The sequence below is a fragment of the Scylla paramamosain genome, chromosome 16 (genome assembly GCF_035594125.1).
Source record: "Scylla paramamosain isolate STU-SP2022 chromosome 16, ASM3559412v1, whole genome shotgun sequence".
Classification (NCBI taxonomy): domain Eukaryota; kingdom Metazoa; phylum Arthropoda; class Malacostraca; order Decapoda; family Portunidae; genus Scylla; species Scylla paramamosain.
The window spans coordinates 4,502,516-4,519,360 of record NC_087166.1 but is presented as its reverse complement, the minus strand read 5'-3'; the positions used below and the strand labels follow the sequence as shown (position 1 = coordinate 4,519,360).

At 46.3% G+C, this 16,845-nt stretch overlaps 1 protein-coding gene across 1 annotated transcript in view; it reads right to left on the bottom strand.

Annotated features, from left to right (window-relative positions):
- The window catches only part of LOC135107903 (G1/S-specific cyclin-D2-like), a 37,084-nt gene extending 25,719 nt beyond the window's left edge, over window positions 1-11,365 (bottom strand). Inside the window, exons 1-2 of the mRNA XM_064018280.1 lie at window positions 10,679-11,365; window positions 7,590-7,805 (exon numbers count right to left, since the gene is read on the bottom strand). Coding sequence (XP_063874350.1) covers window positions 7,590-7,805; window positions 10,679-10,885 — 423 coding nt within the window. The 5' untranslated portion in view covers window positions 10,886-11,365. The remainder of the gene's footprint in view (window positions 1-7,589; window positions 7,806-10,678) is intronic.
- Between the last annotated feature and the right edge of the window lie 5,480 nt (window positions 11,366-16,845).

Genomic DNA, 16,845 nt, shown 5'->3' with positions numbered 1-16,845 from the left:
TTATGGAAGGTAAACACTGAAAAGCTGCTGCAGCGAAAGGGCCACTCATCCCCTCCTCGCTCTGGGTAGCGGTGAGGTCGGGAATTTAGCTAAACAGAAAGGGGAAAATTAGGATAGGAAGGAAGAATAACTATACGTGTACAAAATGTGATTTGAAGTGTAACACAGAGAGCGGAGGGGAGGAGGGGGGGGTGCAAAGAGACGAGCGGAAGACCTGGTTTCCCCGACTGTATGATTGGCCGGAGACAATGGAGGAAAGCCACAGCCTGTTCTCCGAGGTAAAGGTCCTTGGCCGGAAGGGTGAATGTCAGGAGGCGGTGGCGGCCTGGGCTGGGGACAGGGCCACACACTCTGACAACCTATTCTCACGGGGATAAGGGCAACGTGACCGTACCCCGAGCAATATGGCAACATGAAATATTAAAGATAACAAATTGTGATATAAAGAAATAAGTCAATGAAAGAAACGGTAAGAACTCAAGGTTGCAGAGGAAAGGAAGAAACGAACAATGATGAAAAATCGAAAATACTTTAGAATGTAATAATAAAGTCACATGAGGAGGTCAGAAGCCTTAGTAGTAGTGAAGTTATTAAAGAGCTGTCAGCCTCGAGCCTCCCGTCCAGCTACCCTAAAGAGGTAATGTCATCTAGGATGTGGGCTGCCCTCGCTCTCATCTCCCTCTTCCTCCTTTTCCATCACATTCGCTCCGTCTCCCTTTCTCCTCTTTCTCGCCGCCGTCCTCCTCCACATCCCCTCTCTTACGGCCCGCCATACTCCTCTCCACGTTGCGTCATGTTGGGTCCGTGTCTGTCTCAGCTCCTATGATAGGAAAGCACAGGTGTGTGTGTGTGTGTGTGTGTGTGAGAGAGAGAGAGAGAGAGAGAGAGAGAGAGAGAGAGAGAGAGAGAGAGAGAGAGAGAGAGAGAGAGAGAGAGAGAGAGAGAGAGAGAGAGAGAGAGAGAGAGAGAGAGAGAGAGAGAGAGAGTTGCGGGAAAAGGGAGATACAATAAACGCTACCTCCCGTTAACGAGTTAGCCACACAGGTGAAAGTGTATGGCCACAGGTGTCAATCGTATTTCAGAAGTGTCACCAAACATGGCTAAAAAGGAGTCTCATGTGAAAAGTAAACACTAACTGAGAAGGGTGAGCTCGGCCCCGTCCCCAGCCTGTGGTAGCAACCTGGACTTCGAGCCTTTTTGGATCCTCGTAGTTGTAGTGTTAAGATAACCACACCAGGAAGGCCACGTATTCTTTCACATTTAGTATCACCTCAAGGTAACACTCGAGGCTCTATGACCTGGATAATCACAAACCTTAACCGTCTTTGAGAGTCTGGTAGTGACAGTAGAAAGCAGGCGTGGTGCAATGGGTCGGAGAAAGAGAAATCGAGTGGCGAGGCAATGTGAGGGATGCTGTATTGTTTGGGCAACTGGCGGAGCCTTTGAAGTGGTCCAGCGAGCGTCTTGGGATGATTGCCTCGCCCTGGGAGTCATGCTGATATCAAAGTTTACTCAGGCTTTCCTCGGAGACTGATATGATAAACTTACAGGAAGGGAGAAGATGGCGGCCGTGATAACCTTACCAGGTGATTCTTTTGCTCTCGAGAAAAGAAAAGCATATCAGCAGTCATTTGTATAACTCTGCCAGGCTCCTTCAGACGAGGAACCTGACGGACGGGTCTGAAGGGCTGCCCGTGCATGGTGAATGACGAGGGATGGTGAGTCACAGACACAGCAGCGGCAGAGCGTGAGTGACGTGTCACAGAAAAGGTTGAGAGGGCGGCACAGATGAGGCGTTTACCGGTCAATTTGACGCTCGATCGAACTTCCCAGAAACAGCGACTCCTGACCCCCCGACCTGTCGTGTCACTTCTACACAGGAATGCTAGTTGGGGTGTTAGGGAGCAGCTATGGGAGTATGGAAACCAAGCTGATGAAGAGCAGGATAACAGGAAGAACATTATATAAGCCATGACATAAAACGTAATATGAGACGAGCAAGTTTAATTCATCATTTGCATGTATGACGCATCACGATGTAATTCATTACTGAGCGTCACCGACCGGTGGGGGCTGGGACTGAGGGTCTGCGTGGCGGCGCCGCGCCGTGAGTACACCTATTAGTGCACAGTCATTCTGTTCACCACTTGGATTTTCCAGGTGAGCTGCTCCAAAGGCCCACACGGGAAAAAGCATGTGCAATCTCACACATGGCCAGTCACAAGCCCCATTAGTTAACATTACGTGAGTTGCAAGGCCAGCCCAGGACCACTACCATACACACACAAGGGAGGCAAGGAGGGAGGGAAGTACCGCAAATGATTTCGTTCCCATCCACCTGGGCCCTGGGTGGACAAATTTGCCATCTCTGTGGTCAGATGGGTCTCAAGATATACCACAATGGTCCTTCCTGTAGAATTAACTTGTAAAAACTGAACTTCTGATTTCCCAATTCCTTCCAGATTAAGTTTGCTAGTAGTCATTTTCAGTTTACAGTTGGCTGCTTGTCCTTCCCTGCGGCTGCAGTTCTCATGCTTGGCTGGCTAAACCTCATTGTAAGCGACGCGGCAACACTCTACAAATGGCTGAGTTTCCCTTTATGAACATTAAGGTCCCGCGGAAGGAGGGAATCATTCATATTTATTTGTGAGCGAGACGCGACGAGGACCGCGTTCCGGCGCAAGGGTGACAAGACAGTGTGCCACGCGGGGGTGGTAGGAGAAATACATAGGACTAAAGAAAGTTCTTTGATACACATTGGCCACACACACATACACACACACACACACACACACACACAGAGACAGACACACGGCGGCAAGGCAGTGGAGGCCCAGCCGTCCCTCTATGATGGATAGGGTGAGTTGCTGGTATTGTCACCAAGCCTCCCCCTCCCTCTATAATCCTGTGCTGCCCGTCCATTATGGTAGCATTACCCGGCGGTGGAGGCATACCCGCCCCGCCGCCTTTGCTGTTGCCGACATGTTATTAAGGAAACGGAGGAAAGTCTGTCCATCTTTACAGCAGATTTTACAGAATCTCAATATTGCTTTTCATACTATTTATTTTGTTGAGGTGATGGTGATGCGTCATCCTGCACTGCAGCAAATAATTTATATGGTCCACGTAATAAACAACTTAATGACCGGTTTCCCGCCGCGGCAGAGAGCGTTAGGGCAGTTCAGGGTCACACAGCTGTGAGGGAGTGTGGTGGAACACTTGTCGAGCAAATAAATGAGTCTGGTGCTTGCGAATATCATGTAGACAGGTGTGTAAGAGATGCAGATGTGGGGCAGACACGTGCGTCAAACAGGTGTGGATATATTTTTAGTCTAGACACGTGTGGGAAGTATAGAGAGTGGAAGCAGATCAATACTGGTAATTGGGGCGGCCTGTGCACACCTCGCAGAGACGCACAGTCATCGGGAACCTTGAGGAGACCATTATCAATTATCGAATGGTAAGATACAATAAATTATCACCTTCCGGCGGCGGCGTCCTGAGTCCCGGGTGACATAATTACTAGGTATGCCCACGGCCGGTCTGCCCTACCGCCACCCAGCCTCCTTCCCACCCATCGCCCACCCCTCTTATCTGGCAACTTGAATAAGGAGGGGACATTATGTAATATGAACAATTTTCAAGTGTAAAAAAAATACAGTAATGCATTAATACTAGTTAAATAAATTGTAACAGACTTCTTGTGTTAAAACAATGCATTTTTTTAACGGGTGAGGGAAGAAGATGAGGAGGGAGCCAAGGATGGTGCCGGTGCTTCTGTCACCCCGCCACCCTCCTTCCCTGCCCTCCCTCCCTGCCGGAAATCACTAGTGTCAGTTACAGTAGTAGTTTAGGCATACCAGGGCTGACCCGACCCAAGGTGGCTTTAGTCCCCCTCGAGGGTCACTGGTCACGCCGCCGGGACGTGTTTTAGGCGTTATGGCAGCACATCCGGTCCCATCCAGCACGGCCTTCCCCGGCGTCGGGGATTCCTCACACACATTAAGTAAGGTGACCCAAGATGCTCATGTTATTTCTCTTAATCTCAGTTTCCTACTCTACATCTGTGGTCCCTCTTTCCTTTCTCTCTGGCCGCTGCGGCACCTAGGGAAGGAGGCGAGGGCCATCCCGGGCTCAAGGGAAACAATGTGCTGTGTCTCGTATGGCGTTATCATATCAGGTGTCAGACGGGAAGAAGCCCCTGACCTGGGAACGACCTGATGGAGACCTGGTGACCTTCGCCTCCTAAAACTAGAGAAGGGAAGTGCCAGACTCCAGATGGAATGAGACAAAGTGATCTACTCCCCTAATAGAGTCTTGTTATTACGCGAGGGATCGAGGAAAGGGAAGGCTTTTTGACTCGACACCACCACCACCATCACCACCACCACCACCACCACCACCACCACCACCACCACCACCACCGCCATTATTACCTCCACCACAGTCCCTGTCGCCGCTACACCCTTCATTACGAATATGTATTTTTAGGGAAAGTTTTTAACTATAAATTAGAGGGACGGCGCCTCAGGAACCCTTTGGCCCCGCCCTCCTCTTCTGTAAGGCAGCTTTTCCCGCGCGATCTGAGAATTGCCGCCAAATCCTCTACCTCAATGGGATGAGAGGGAGAGGAAAGAGAGGGGAAAGAAGGGAAACAAACAAGGAAACACACACACACACACACACACACACACACACACACACACACACAAACAGATTCACACGGAGTAAGATGACACCAGTTGATACTACGTAGTGGAGGCAGGGCAGACAAGGCGGGAAATATCTACACACCGGCACTACATCGACTTATCTGTAATCGATATTGTTCCTGTGTAGTGTTATTTGGCGCGCAGCGAGCCACCGGAGGCATTGTTGTGCTACTGGCGATCGATAACACGTGCCGACATTGCTCGTGTGGAAATTACGATATGGCGATAACTTTTTGTTTGTTGAAAGTGAGAGGGTGTGCCAGCACTTACTAAAATTTAGGTTAAAAGTTGGAAATGTGAACGACGGGAGAGGGGGAGGTTGTAAATGGCAAGGCATGAGTAGGTCTGAGGGCGCCAGGAGGAGAGGATGGCGGGAAAGGGTGATGAAGCTGAAACAATTACTCGAGTGACACGTGCTGCTGTAATAGATCCGTGACTCTTGGGACTCTTGCACGCGCCTCCCGCTCCCCCACCATGCCTCGGCCCTGCAGCAGCCTGGTGCTACAGTCGCCGGCGCTTTCATTGCGTGGGGAAGGCTAACATGCGGCATGGGAAATCCAGATTCGCAGAAAGGTACGGACTGGTCGGAGCATCTTGGTAGACGTAATAACAGGGTTGTTAATTAACTACGCGGCCGTAAATTAATGGAAGTCACGTGACATGTGGAGAGGGTAGGTGTGGCGGCGGCGGGACTCATTAGGCTCATCCCGCCACTGACCCCACACTCACCCACCTGCTGCAGGAAGTAAGATGGTACTGGTGGGTGCAGAAGCTACCGTTTCTAAGCACCGTCGCCAAGTACCGTCACCTCCTTAATCTGCACCGAGAAGCATTAACCAGGTGAGGGACACTCCCACCCTCGTATATCCCAGCAGGTCCCGGCCACCGTCTCGCCTGTGCTGGCCTCAAGTGCAGCCACAGAATATACCATGAAATTCCAAGGTGGGCCATATATCTCCTTCCACTGCGGGCGTGAGAGCGGCCATCCTCCGCCTTCCAGCTTACCAGCTTGTCTTGTGTTGTTTCCGCCGTCATGCTTAAGTCGCCATAAAGTTGCTGATTTTACAGCCTTGCCCTCCACGACCATGAAAGTGCGGAGGTCTCAAAAAAAATCAGTTGAGGTCGGTAGGCCTAGTCACTCCTTATTTTTTGCACCACAATAAAATTTTTTTTTGTTTTTTTTTTGTTTTCAGCCTATGTGAGTGCCGGCCAGAAAACCCTCGCACGGCCTTATGATAGGAGCAGGAGGGGTGGATGTAAGGAAGGGGGAATGTCGGTATCTTGATTTATGTGCACGTAGACAATGAGCGGCTACATGAATGGTACTGTCCTGAATTTTCATACATGCATCTAACATTTCCTTTCCATCTGTCTGGATCCCCACTCAGCTTCCGCCTTGATATCAGGTCAACAACAGACCTGATCTCCCATTTCTTTCCCTCATATCCTTCCCATTTCCATTCCTCCTCCTCCCAGCATCAGGTCATCTATCTATACCCCGTCCCCCGCCTCCTGTCACACCCTGGCTCCTAAGTGTGGTCACGGCCCCTCCCTCCCTATTCCCTCTGTCAGTATTGGGTCAACTAGCTAAAGCCTTTTAGTCATGGTTCTCCGCATTTCCTCTCCTCTCCCACCACCAGAGGGATCCATCATACCCGAGAAAAATACTATGAGGCACCACCCTTCCTTCCCTGGAGGTGCCACGATGACAAACTTTACAACCTGGAGAAAGCTATCGCTCTCGTCCTCGTTTCTGGCAGTAGGATAAAAATATACGATCCCTTCCTTCCCTTTCTCTCCTGCCTCCTCATCCTCTTCTCCTGTTCCCCTCTCATCTTCCTTTTACCCCGCCACCAAACAGACTCTCACGGCCCCTCCTCACCTTCCTCAGGGTGGCGCGGGTGGAGTCACTGCCGTCGGGAAGATGGTCGTGTTAATGAGACGAAGAACTTGCCGGCGATGCGCGAGTTAACAGAGTAATGTCAGTGTTGCACAACTTGACGCTAATTTATATAACTATACTAACTTCTCCAATATCGTGAACTATGTTGATTGAATTCCTTTTTGTTCGTCATTCTATCACGTTGTGCTTTCTCTTCTTTCCCCTTCCTCCCTCCCTTCCTTCACCTCTCACGTATCAACGGAAGACAAAAAAATAATAACATGGGAATCACTTATCGAATCCATCGCTTTATTTTTAGAGACGAGAATATGACTGAAAAAATGACATTCCCGACACAAACAAAATAAACAAAAAACCCAAAGTCAAACCGAGTCGAAGCAAAAAATGGGCTGTGCGGTTAAGCTCCTTTCTAAAATCTCAAAAGTTCCCATGGACGGCCCGGGTAGGCCTCCTCGCCTCCTCCCCGCCCTCCCTTTCTCCCTATCTCTTTATCTTTCCCTACCAGACAGCGAAAACATACATTTCATTAAAGGCAACTCCTGTATCGGAACCGTGAGTGAGCAGCAGCATATTCAAGGGGCAGACTGCCCCAGGGGAAGAGACCTTATCCTGGGCTTCAGGCTGAGGACATCCGGGGGCCTCGTAGGGACTGGGCTTTGTTAGGCCTATGTTACAAGCTGAGTCCAATTTTGGGGCAAGGCGACAACGATAAGGATTGTTAGTGGGAGCGATGACTGACGGCCCTGTGTTCCCCGCCCATCCGTACATCCGCGTGCTGCACCAAGCTTAACACTTAGGATACACTGAATGAGACTACACAAATATAAACTACTGTTTAGGATACAGAATCATGCGACTTTTAAAAAATATTATGAAGCAGATTAAAGATGAAAGTAAAAGTAATTGTACATCCTCAACAGCCCTATATTTGTGTAGTTGTATTTGAGTATATGAAAATGGGTTTTTCTACTCACCCTGATCTCCTGTTGACTGACGGAGTAGTCGGTATAAAAGGTGAGGTTGTCCACGGAGAGTGGTCGACACTGCCGGAGCTTGGACGCCAGCAGGAGACACACTGAACCGAGAAGCTGTAGTTGCGTCCTCTGTATTACGCAGGCACACAAGAACCTGTCGAGGAGGTTGATGGCCACAGCAAAGACCTGTTCTTCACATCCCTCCTCTTCACACACCTGTGAATGAAGCGAGAAGTGATGGCATTAGGAGTGGCATCTTTGCTTTTTTGTATATTTAACGTACTGTGCTTTAGGTAATCATTGTTTGAAAAAGTGTGCTGTATTTTTATTCTTTGGGAATAAATACCTTTAGACTTAATCTACAAGTTTCCGCATCGTCAATAAGATCACGTAATAGTACTCTTTAAAGCTTTAATTTGAAACCTAACACTTCTGATAATAACTTTCCCATGCCCGACCCACCGCTGTCTAAGGGAGAGCTCGAATTCCACTCAAACCTATGCTGAAAACAGCGTTTTGCTTCGCACATCTTTATGAAACTATGTTAATAATGAGGGTGTTTTGTTGAGCAGGCAAAAACGTAAGAAACGTGTAATTTATTTGGTTCAAGCTGAAAACATAAAGATGATAAGAAAGAGGCAGGGATTCCCGTGCTTACAAGACGGCCTGGGACCATTCACGCAGTGTCTTGGGCTCCACGTGTCATTCCGCCTATCGGCCTGATGGCAGGGTCGAGGGGCACGGATGCTTCTTTCCGGACTCTCAAGACTTCATCACGGCACCCCCACAGGCCCCTGGTCCTGGCTGACGGGGGGACACCACGTGAGGCGGCCTACTCCCTCACTCGGCCTCTCCATGGGTAGGCCTCGGCTGACGGCCACACATGCACGTCTCTTCGCCCAATATTCTTAGTGGGAGTCCTTATGACCGCTTTACCCAAGTGTTATGGCAGCCAGATTCTCGCCACTTGGGCTTACGACTTTCCTCTTTCTACCTCCAAGTGCTCGTAGTGGCCGGCGTATGAGATGAGAATGACCTAAATTTCCTAGACATTTAAAAAGTGGAAGTTGTAGGAGTGTTTGTGCGTTTTTTTTTTTTTTCTGGATGTGTTTCATAAGAGGGAGGGAGGAAGGTGTGAAGGTGTCTGGCGCCCCTCCTCGGCCCCGACGCACGCTCGCCGAGACACATAAACAACGCGATGTAAACAATATAGTCGAAGAAACCGTTAGGGAAGAGAGGGGGAGGAGGAAGGCCTCTTGATTATTTTTTCTGGAGTTTGGTCAGGAGTGGAGGCTAAGGACAGGAGGTAGAGGGGGAGGGAAGGGACTGGAGGACGGAGGCATGGGAGGGATGCATGGAAGGAGAAGTAGGGGAGGAGGCAGGGCAGGAAGTGTGCCGGGAAGGCGTTTAATCCCCTAGAGTATTGATAGATTACATCAATATTCACGTGCAAACATTCTCTGGGGGCAACTTAGACTTTTGAAATACGTTACAAAAAATTACTGAGAGACGTTCGTTGCCTTAAAATTTTTGAAGATTTCGGTTGACTAATTAGTTCCAGTTGCCTTCTTAGGCCGAGACGCCATTGTGCCTCCAACAGTCTCCCACATTTGGCCAAATACACCGGTCAGGCCCATTCACAAAACCGGTCAAAATGAATCCATAAAATTTTAACTGATTCCGTTTCTCATAAGCAGAGTGTGCCTTGAGAAAGGGAAGGAAGCTGTGCATTGTGCATAGAGAAGGAAGTTGTGCATTGTATAGGCCTACGTAATTCTAGGCCTAGGCGATGGGCTGGACTTTGACAAATACTGTGACTGTCACATGTATTGAGGAACAGAGGGGCGCCATGTAGGTGTGGACGAGGCAGAGGGGGGAGTGGGGGAGGGAGGTGAGAGAGGGACTGGAGTGAGGAAGAGGAGGGAGGGAGGGAGGGAAGGGAAGAGGAAAGGGCTGTACTAAAAATGAATGATTCTCTCCCCAGACCTTTGCTTGTCGAACTTGAAAATAATGATTTTTACTATTCTCGCGTCATTAAATGCTGACAAAAGAAAACCGAGCCCCCGCACTGCCTGGCTCAGATCTGCCTCAGCTGCCAATGATCGTATTTTTTACAAACGCCGCACGTGTTAAGACTCGACTCGTGAGGAGCTGGGCAGGGATCTGCAGGATGTGGTCTGGGGAGAGTGTGGACAATTAATGTGTGGTCAACCCCTGGCGAGGCCGGTCAGCCCTCACTCCCTGACCACCTCGAGGGGCGGGGTGCCCGGTGTCAGGATGGAGAAGGATGAGCCGCCCCACCAGACCGACACTTTCTCCACCTCGTTCTGTATTTTTTTTTATGTCAACCATTACTTCTTTGTATCAACAGGTCAATAAAAAAAAACATGACAGTACTTGACTAGTGCAAGAAAACAAGAAGGCGGGATGGAAGAGAGCAAGAAAAGAGGACAGTGTGACCCAGTTACATATGATGAAATTCACCTCGTTTTCAGAAGTGTGTCAGACATGGTGAACGTGTGTGTGTGTGTGTGTGTGTGTGTGTGTGTGTGTGTGTGTGTGTGCGTGTGTGTGTGTGTGTGTGTGTGTGTGTGTGTGTGAGAGAGAGAGAGAGAGAGAGAGAGAGAGAGAGAGAGAGAGAGAGAGAGAGAGAGAGAGAGAGAGAGAGAGAGAGAGAGAGAGAGATTAACCAGGAAGATCATTTAAAAAGCTCCGTGGTGTAAATGATCTCGCTTATGTAATTTAAAATCAAGTTAAGAACAGAAGTGCCTCGTGCCTGCATTCCGTCCCCTGAGAGAATACACACACGCTAACATCGACAAATAAGTTGGTAAAAAAAAAAAAAATACGATGTATAAATTATAGTAATGACAGTCCCCGGAAGATGTACAAAATAATGTTGACAGCATGCAAATATAGTATTAAAGATAAAGACAATAATAATGACTATAAATATAAGAGTGTAATGAACTTGCTGTCACATCAACATCAACAAGGACGTACTTAGTTGAACCTCGGCAAGATCTCTTATTTTAAGATATGTATATTTTACATAAAAGATGATCACATAAATGCACGTCTTTACTCACTTCCCACATCCACTTTGTGACAGCCTTCCGCATGTAAGGTTGAATGTCACTTTGTATGTGAAGGAAGTAGTTCTGTGGGGGGATGGTGAAGGGCTGCAGCTGCAACAGGTTGTTAAGAATTCTGGAGTCCTCAAGCAGCGTGTTGTCCTGAAGAGCGATGGGTCCCTCCGAGCAGGCGGGAGCCTCGGAACAGTACAAGTCCTCCATCTTCAGAACTGTACTGAGACTAGGATTGAGTTAGGCTTAGCCTTAAATTCAAGGCTTCTGCAGGACCCAGATTCCTCTAGAATCTGGGTTGTCCTTTTATGTAGAGGCAGGCAACACACGAGGTAACACTTGAGGCAGACTGTCACAGCAAATCCAAACTTGGTGCACTTGTAGCATCAGTCACTTTGCAAAAATATTTCTTATATTTTAATAAACAAAAAATCACAGTGTCACTTAATTAGCAATATACTGCTAAATTCTCAAATGTCTGTAGCACACGAATATACTCGATAACACTTGTGTTGATAATTGGTAAAGTCCAAAGTCCGGTGCACACGTAAGAACAGCCAAGTTATGTTGTGCAGAGAGCGAGGAACACACACCCAACTTCCTCGTCTCCACAGCACACACTGACTAGTTCAGAAGTCAGGGAGGGTCTGCCGGCCCGGTCGCTCTCTGGCAGCTGCTCCCGTCAGACTCAGCCAGACAGCGATGCCAGATGTCGCATTGAGAACTCGACATCCTATGAGACATCCGCTGGCAAAATTTAAAACTACGAGTATTTTAGATATTGTTTTCTTGATGCTAGTTACAATTCTATTAGACTTGCAGGTTTTACTCTCTGTACAACAGAGAAAACTAAGCTGAGGAAGGCGTTGCATATCTTCCACACCTGCTACCAACACTCATTGAAGGCATCGGATTTCCACCATGCTGTTTTATGAAAAAAAAAATTCACATCTTAAGAATGGCACTTGTATGGATTGTATTGCTATGCAAACTGCGTTGCAGTTTGCACAAAATAACTTCAAACAGTTACTTGAAGAGCTACTGATGTAAAAGAAATATACGTAGGTAGAGCTTTAAAAATCGTGACTGAAATGTGGAAGAAAAACAGTATTTCCTGTGACTTGGATGCCTTCACGACCCCCTCGGAGACTCGCCCGGCGTCTGCACTGCATGCGGCCTACAGTGTATCAGTGACAATTCCAAGAACACGAGCATTTGCAGTGGTGGATGCTGAAATGGAGTTTTGGGGTGAGAAGTCTTGGGGAGAGAAAGAATAAGAGTCAAAATGAGGCGCATCAACCACCAGCTGCCGGCAGTGTGTAGTCCCTCCTTCACAGACAATAAGGATCCCTCGGCGCCAGGACTTAGAGAGGAAAATACTTCACCGCCAGGCTCAGTGGACGCACGAGGGAAACCGGATGTCAATAAAGTAAATTTCTCTCAACACTCAAACGAAAAATTAGTTGCGTGTTCCTGTCACCACACGTCGATAGTGTGTCTTTCCTGCAGTTTGCAATTGGTTTTAACGCAATACTTATAATCATCGCTGTCATTGTTATTATCATTATCATTATCATTGGAAAATTTTCTCTCTCTCTCTCTCTCTCTCTCTCTCTCTCTCTCTCTCTCTCTCTCTCTCTCTCTCTCTCTCTCTCTCTCTCTCTCTCTCTCTCTCTCTCTCTCTCTCTCTCTCTCTCTCTCTCTCTGTGTGTGTGTGTGTGTGTGTGTGTGTGTGTGTGTGTGTGTGTGTGTGTGTGTGTGTGTGTGTGTGTGTGTGAGAGAGAGAGAGAGAGAGAGAGAGAGAGAGAGAGAGAGAGAGAGAGAGAGAGAGAGAGAGAGAGAGAGAGAGAGAGAGAGAGAGAGAGAGAGAGAGAGAGAGAGAGAGAGAGAGAGAGAGAGAGAGAGAGAGAGTGTGTGTGTGTGTGTGTGTGTGTGTGTGTGTGTGTGTGTGTGTGCTGCAAAGATTAACTGAGTTTTTTTCTTTTTTCTGAAGAAGTTGAAGTTACCCAAATGTAATTGACAGAATTATGGCGCGCAACAAGAAGATTGCGTGTAAGGCAACTAATGATAACTCTTGAGGGACTCTCGAAATAAATGATCTGGAACAAGAGGTATAAAATAAATCTAATCCTGAATGCGCTGCGGGAGTGACAAAGATAAACAAAGTGACATACGTACATTTATCATATGAAATAAATTGTGATATTCCCTACTGTACAAAGAACAATGGTGTAACGGAAGTGATTATAGATATATGTAAATGTAGCTGTCAAGCATTAAGCAGTATATCTATTGCATCACCGTGATAATGCGTTACAACATGCATCACATTGTGTTATCTGTGGCTATATTAGATTGAATTACGGCATTTTAGATTAATGGTTAGTTAGATGGATGTTCAGAGATGCAAAATGTTTAAGAGAAGGAAATGTTCAGGGGAAAGAAGGTCCTGCACTTGGGATGTTTATCTCTGGTTATAGTTGTGTCACGTTTGAAAGTCTTCGGTGTTTGCGCATCACATTTTATGTGTTTTTTTTTTGTGGTTTTTCGTTGAATCACACACACACACACACACACACACACACACACACACACACACACACACACACACACACACACACACACACACACACACACACACAGAGAGAGAGAGAGAGAGAGAGAGAGAGAGAGAGAGAGAGAGAGAGAGAGAGAGAGAGAGAGAGAGAGAGAGAGAGAGAGAGAGAGAGAGAGAGAGAGAGAGAGAGAGAGAGAGAGAGATGAAGACAAATATAAGGCAAGGAGATGAAGCAGAAACACGTTATTTTCCTTAAGGGCGAAAAATTCCACTTGCTTATCATGCTCATAAAGGTTAGGCAAAACAGAATATCAAACATATCGATATAAAACAAATATAAGAGCCCAGGGGCACGCATTGGTATTGTTATTATATATAGCTAATCGAAATCCTCTCTAATATTTTCTAAGTAAGGCGAGATCATTCCATAGCTGTCAACTTCATTAAAAAACTTAATATCGAAATGTAAAAGAAAAAAAAAGTAAAATTAGGGGCACGCTTCAGTATTTCCATTTCGCGGATGTATGGTTAATCTAAAATTTCCCCCGTATCTTCTAAGTAGGACGGGAACTGTTCAGAGTGATAACACTAAATCCTTAAAAACCCAGGAGCGCGCATTCATATTTATTTCCACTTCGCGCATGTATGTTTTAATCTGAAACCTCCTACACTATCTTCTAAGTAGGACGAGAGCCCTTGAGACCGATAGGAAGAAAATATTTGATTCCCTGAGGCACGCTGGGTGAGGGAGACGCGATCGAGGACTGCTGAAACCTCGCTTAACACCCTCAGGGAAATAGAGGAATGTAGTGAAGGTGATTAGCGTCTGGGTGTGGCATGACCCGACCGCGGCCTTGTCTCCGAGCGTCCAGCCCAGCCAGGGAGTCTTCAGTCCAGCAGACCTCACGGTAATTATCTTCGCCCTCCCGCGACTTAGGGTGAGGGTCAGATGTTGCAGGTGGCCAGTTAGAGGGGGATTAGAAGGCAGTCCTGTCGTGGATCAGCCGGGCAGTACCGGGCAAATCTGATGGGTGTGGGACATTGTGTTGTGTTCCTGGCGGGGCGTGAACACAATCCTCTACAGAGCTGGTGGTGTAGAAAATCGCAGGATGAAGCATTAGTAATTTGCTTTTTACTTTTTCTTCGTCCTGCTTTTTCCAGTGTCGCCTACTCCACTCTCTCATCTTCTGTCAACTGTCCTTGCTTTGTACTTGAATGTTACAGACAGCTGGTCTGATGCTGACTAAAGAATCTTCTTTTGCTTTGCGATAGTAATAATATTCACCAATAGGCATACGCATATTAATACATAGAAATTGCAGTCTCCACAATTGATATGAATTGTAGTTACAAACATTTTATCGCTACGTTATGCAAACCCCGCATTTTACTAAGTGTTTTAACATAAGACATTTTTATGACCTTTGCTATATAGTCTCCCTGGCATGTACTAAATGATAATAATAATAATAATAATAATAATAATAATAATAATAATAATAATGATAATAATAATAATAATAATAATAATAATAATAGTTATAATAATAAATAGATAATAATATATAATAATAAGTATATAAATAGAATAAATGAAGTAATAACAAAGTTGTAAAAGATCAAACCGAGTTACTCAAGACAGTTCCAACAAAACAAGAAATTCTACCATGTGTCATTGTCTCTTGTAAATGTATCTAATCTCATCATGAAGCTTTTCATTGTATTACGCTCGAATGATGATTATTACACATTTTCTTATCTTATTTTTTCTAGACAAACTACCACTGACTTACAGATATATAATTTGGCAATTGCCTCAAAAGTGTGCATCTTATTCAAGTCATTATACAGGAACTGTTATACGTATACGTAATTTATTGTATTTATTCACTTATTTATTCATTTATTTTTGTGGAAATTTTCTCATAACCCTTCATACTTATATTATTAAATGAAAATATAATTAAATCTCTAGCAGTATGTTTTGACGTGAGATTTTTTATGTTTGTATGTCGTACCTTCCTCATCAATTAGCCTACGTAACACCACACGCAATCAACCACCTCGGCCTTGTCATTATCGACCAGCGGCACCATCTCTCCATAGCCAACCTCTGCCCCTCACCACGCCACCATACCATTCCCTCGCCTGGCTGCACCACCACTCCATCACTCTGCACCATTACTCCCAAATCATCGCAAGCACATCAAACCATCTCCACATTCCACACCACAACTGCTGCAGCCACCGTCACTCACCACCACCACCATCACCACCACCACCGCCGCCGCCGTCTCGCCATCTTGCTACAACCTGCCGCGCACCAGCCAGCTTCCTCCTGGTGTTCTGTTTCACCCAAGTATCCTTTTTATCCACCCTCTTTTTTTTGCGAAAGTCTCTTCTCTCACTCCTCCCTTCGCCTCCTCTCTTCCATCCTCTACTTCACCTCCCCTTTCTTCTCAACTTCACCTCTCTCCTCCCCTCTCTTCCCTCCCGTCTTGCCATCTTGCACATTTTGATAAGCAAGTAACTTAACATCACTGGGTCTGTGCCGCCGCCTCCCACGCCGACGCACTCATTATGTTGAGAAGCCTTGGCAGGGACACTTAGTAGATACTTAGAGATAGTGTAGAGAGCGCACATAGGGAACTGTGTTTTGCGTCCGCAATCGTAGAGGTTAAAAGAAGCCTTAAATATACAACGCAAAAGTAGAAAATAAAGAAAAAAATCCACTCTGTCTATTTAATTTCCAGAGTATATTAAAAAGCGTTGATTTTACACAAAGAATTATATGTAAGGGAAGTGAATTCGAAGAGGCCTGTCTGCCAAGGCTCGAGCGATGGCCTCCAGTGGTGATGGTGGTGGCGGCGGCAGTGATAGTGAGTTTGCAATTTCACTACAAAAGTATCATCACCATGACAGCATCTTTAAGATATGTGATACATTTCTTTTGACAAACGTATTACTCACGAACATAAGTGAAAATGTTGTTTATAAGAAATTAAATTCATGTTATTACTATTATTATCACCATCAGCATGAATTATTATTATTATTATTATTATTATTGTTGTTGTTGTTATTATTGTAGTTGTTGTTGTTGTTGTTGTTGTTATTGTTGTTGTTATCATTATCTTTCCATGATAATACAAGTGCAGAAGTGTCTCTTTGAATGTGTGTGTGTGTGTGTGTGTGTGTGTGTGTGTGTGTGTGTGTGTGTGTGTGTGTGTGTGTGTGTGTGTGTGTGTGTGTGTGTGTTTCAGGAGTGAGAGAGAGAGAGAGAGAGAGAGAGAGAGAGAGAGAGAGAGAGAGAGAGAGAGAGAGAGAGAGAGAGAGTGTGTGTGTGTGTGTGTGTGTGTGTGTGTGTGTGTGTGTGTGTGACTGTATGTCTGTGACTCTGTGTGTGTCAGGCCCCACAGTCGTTCCGGGTTGTGTTGCGGTATGTGTTCACTAACCCCAGGTCGAATAAGCTTCTCCCTCACATCGTAATTGCCTCCATCTTGTTTCCTTTGTGTTCGCCTTTGCCGCAGGAAGTCTTAGGCCGCTTCATTCAGCATCTTGGGGTAATCCCGTTTGTTCCGCGGCCTCCTTCCCTCTCTCTCCCTCCTACCCT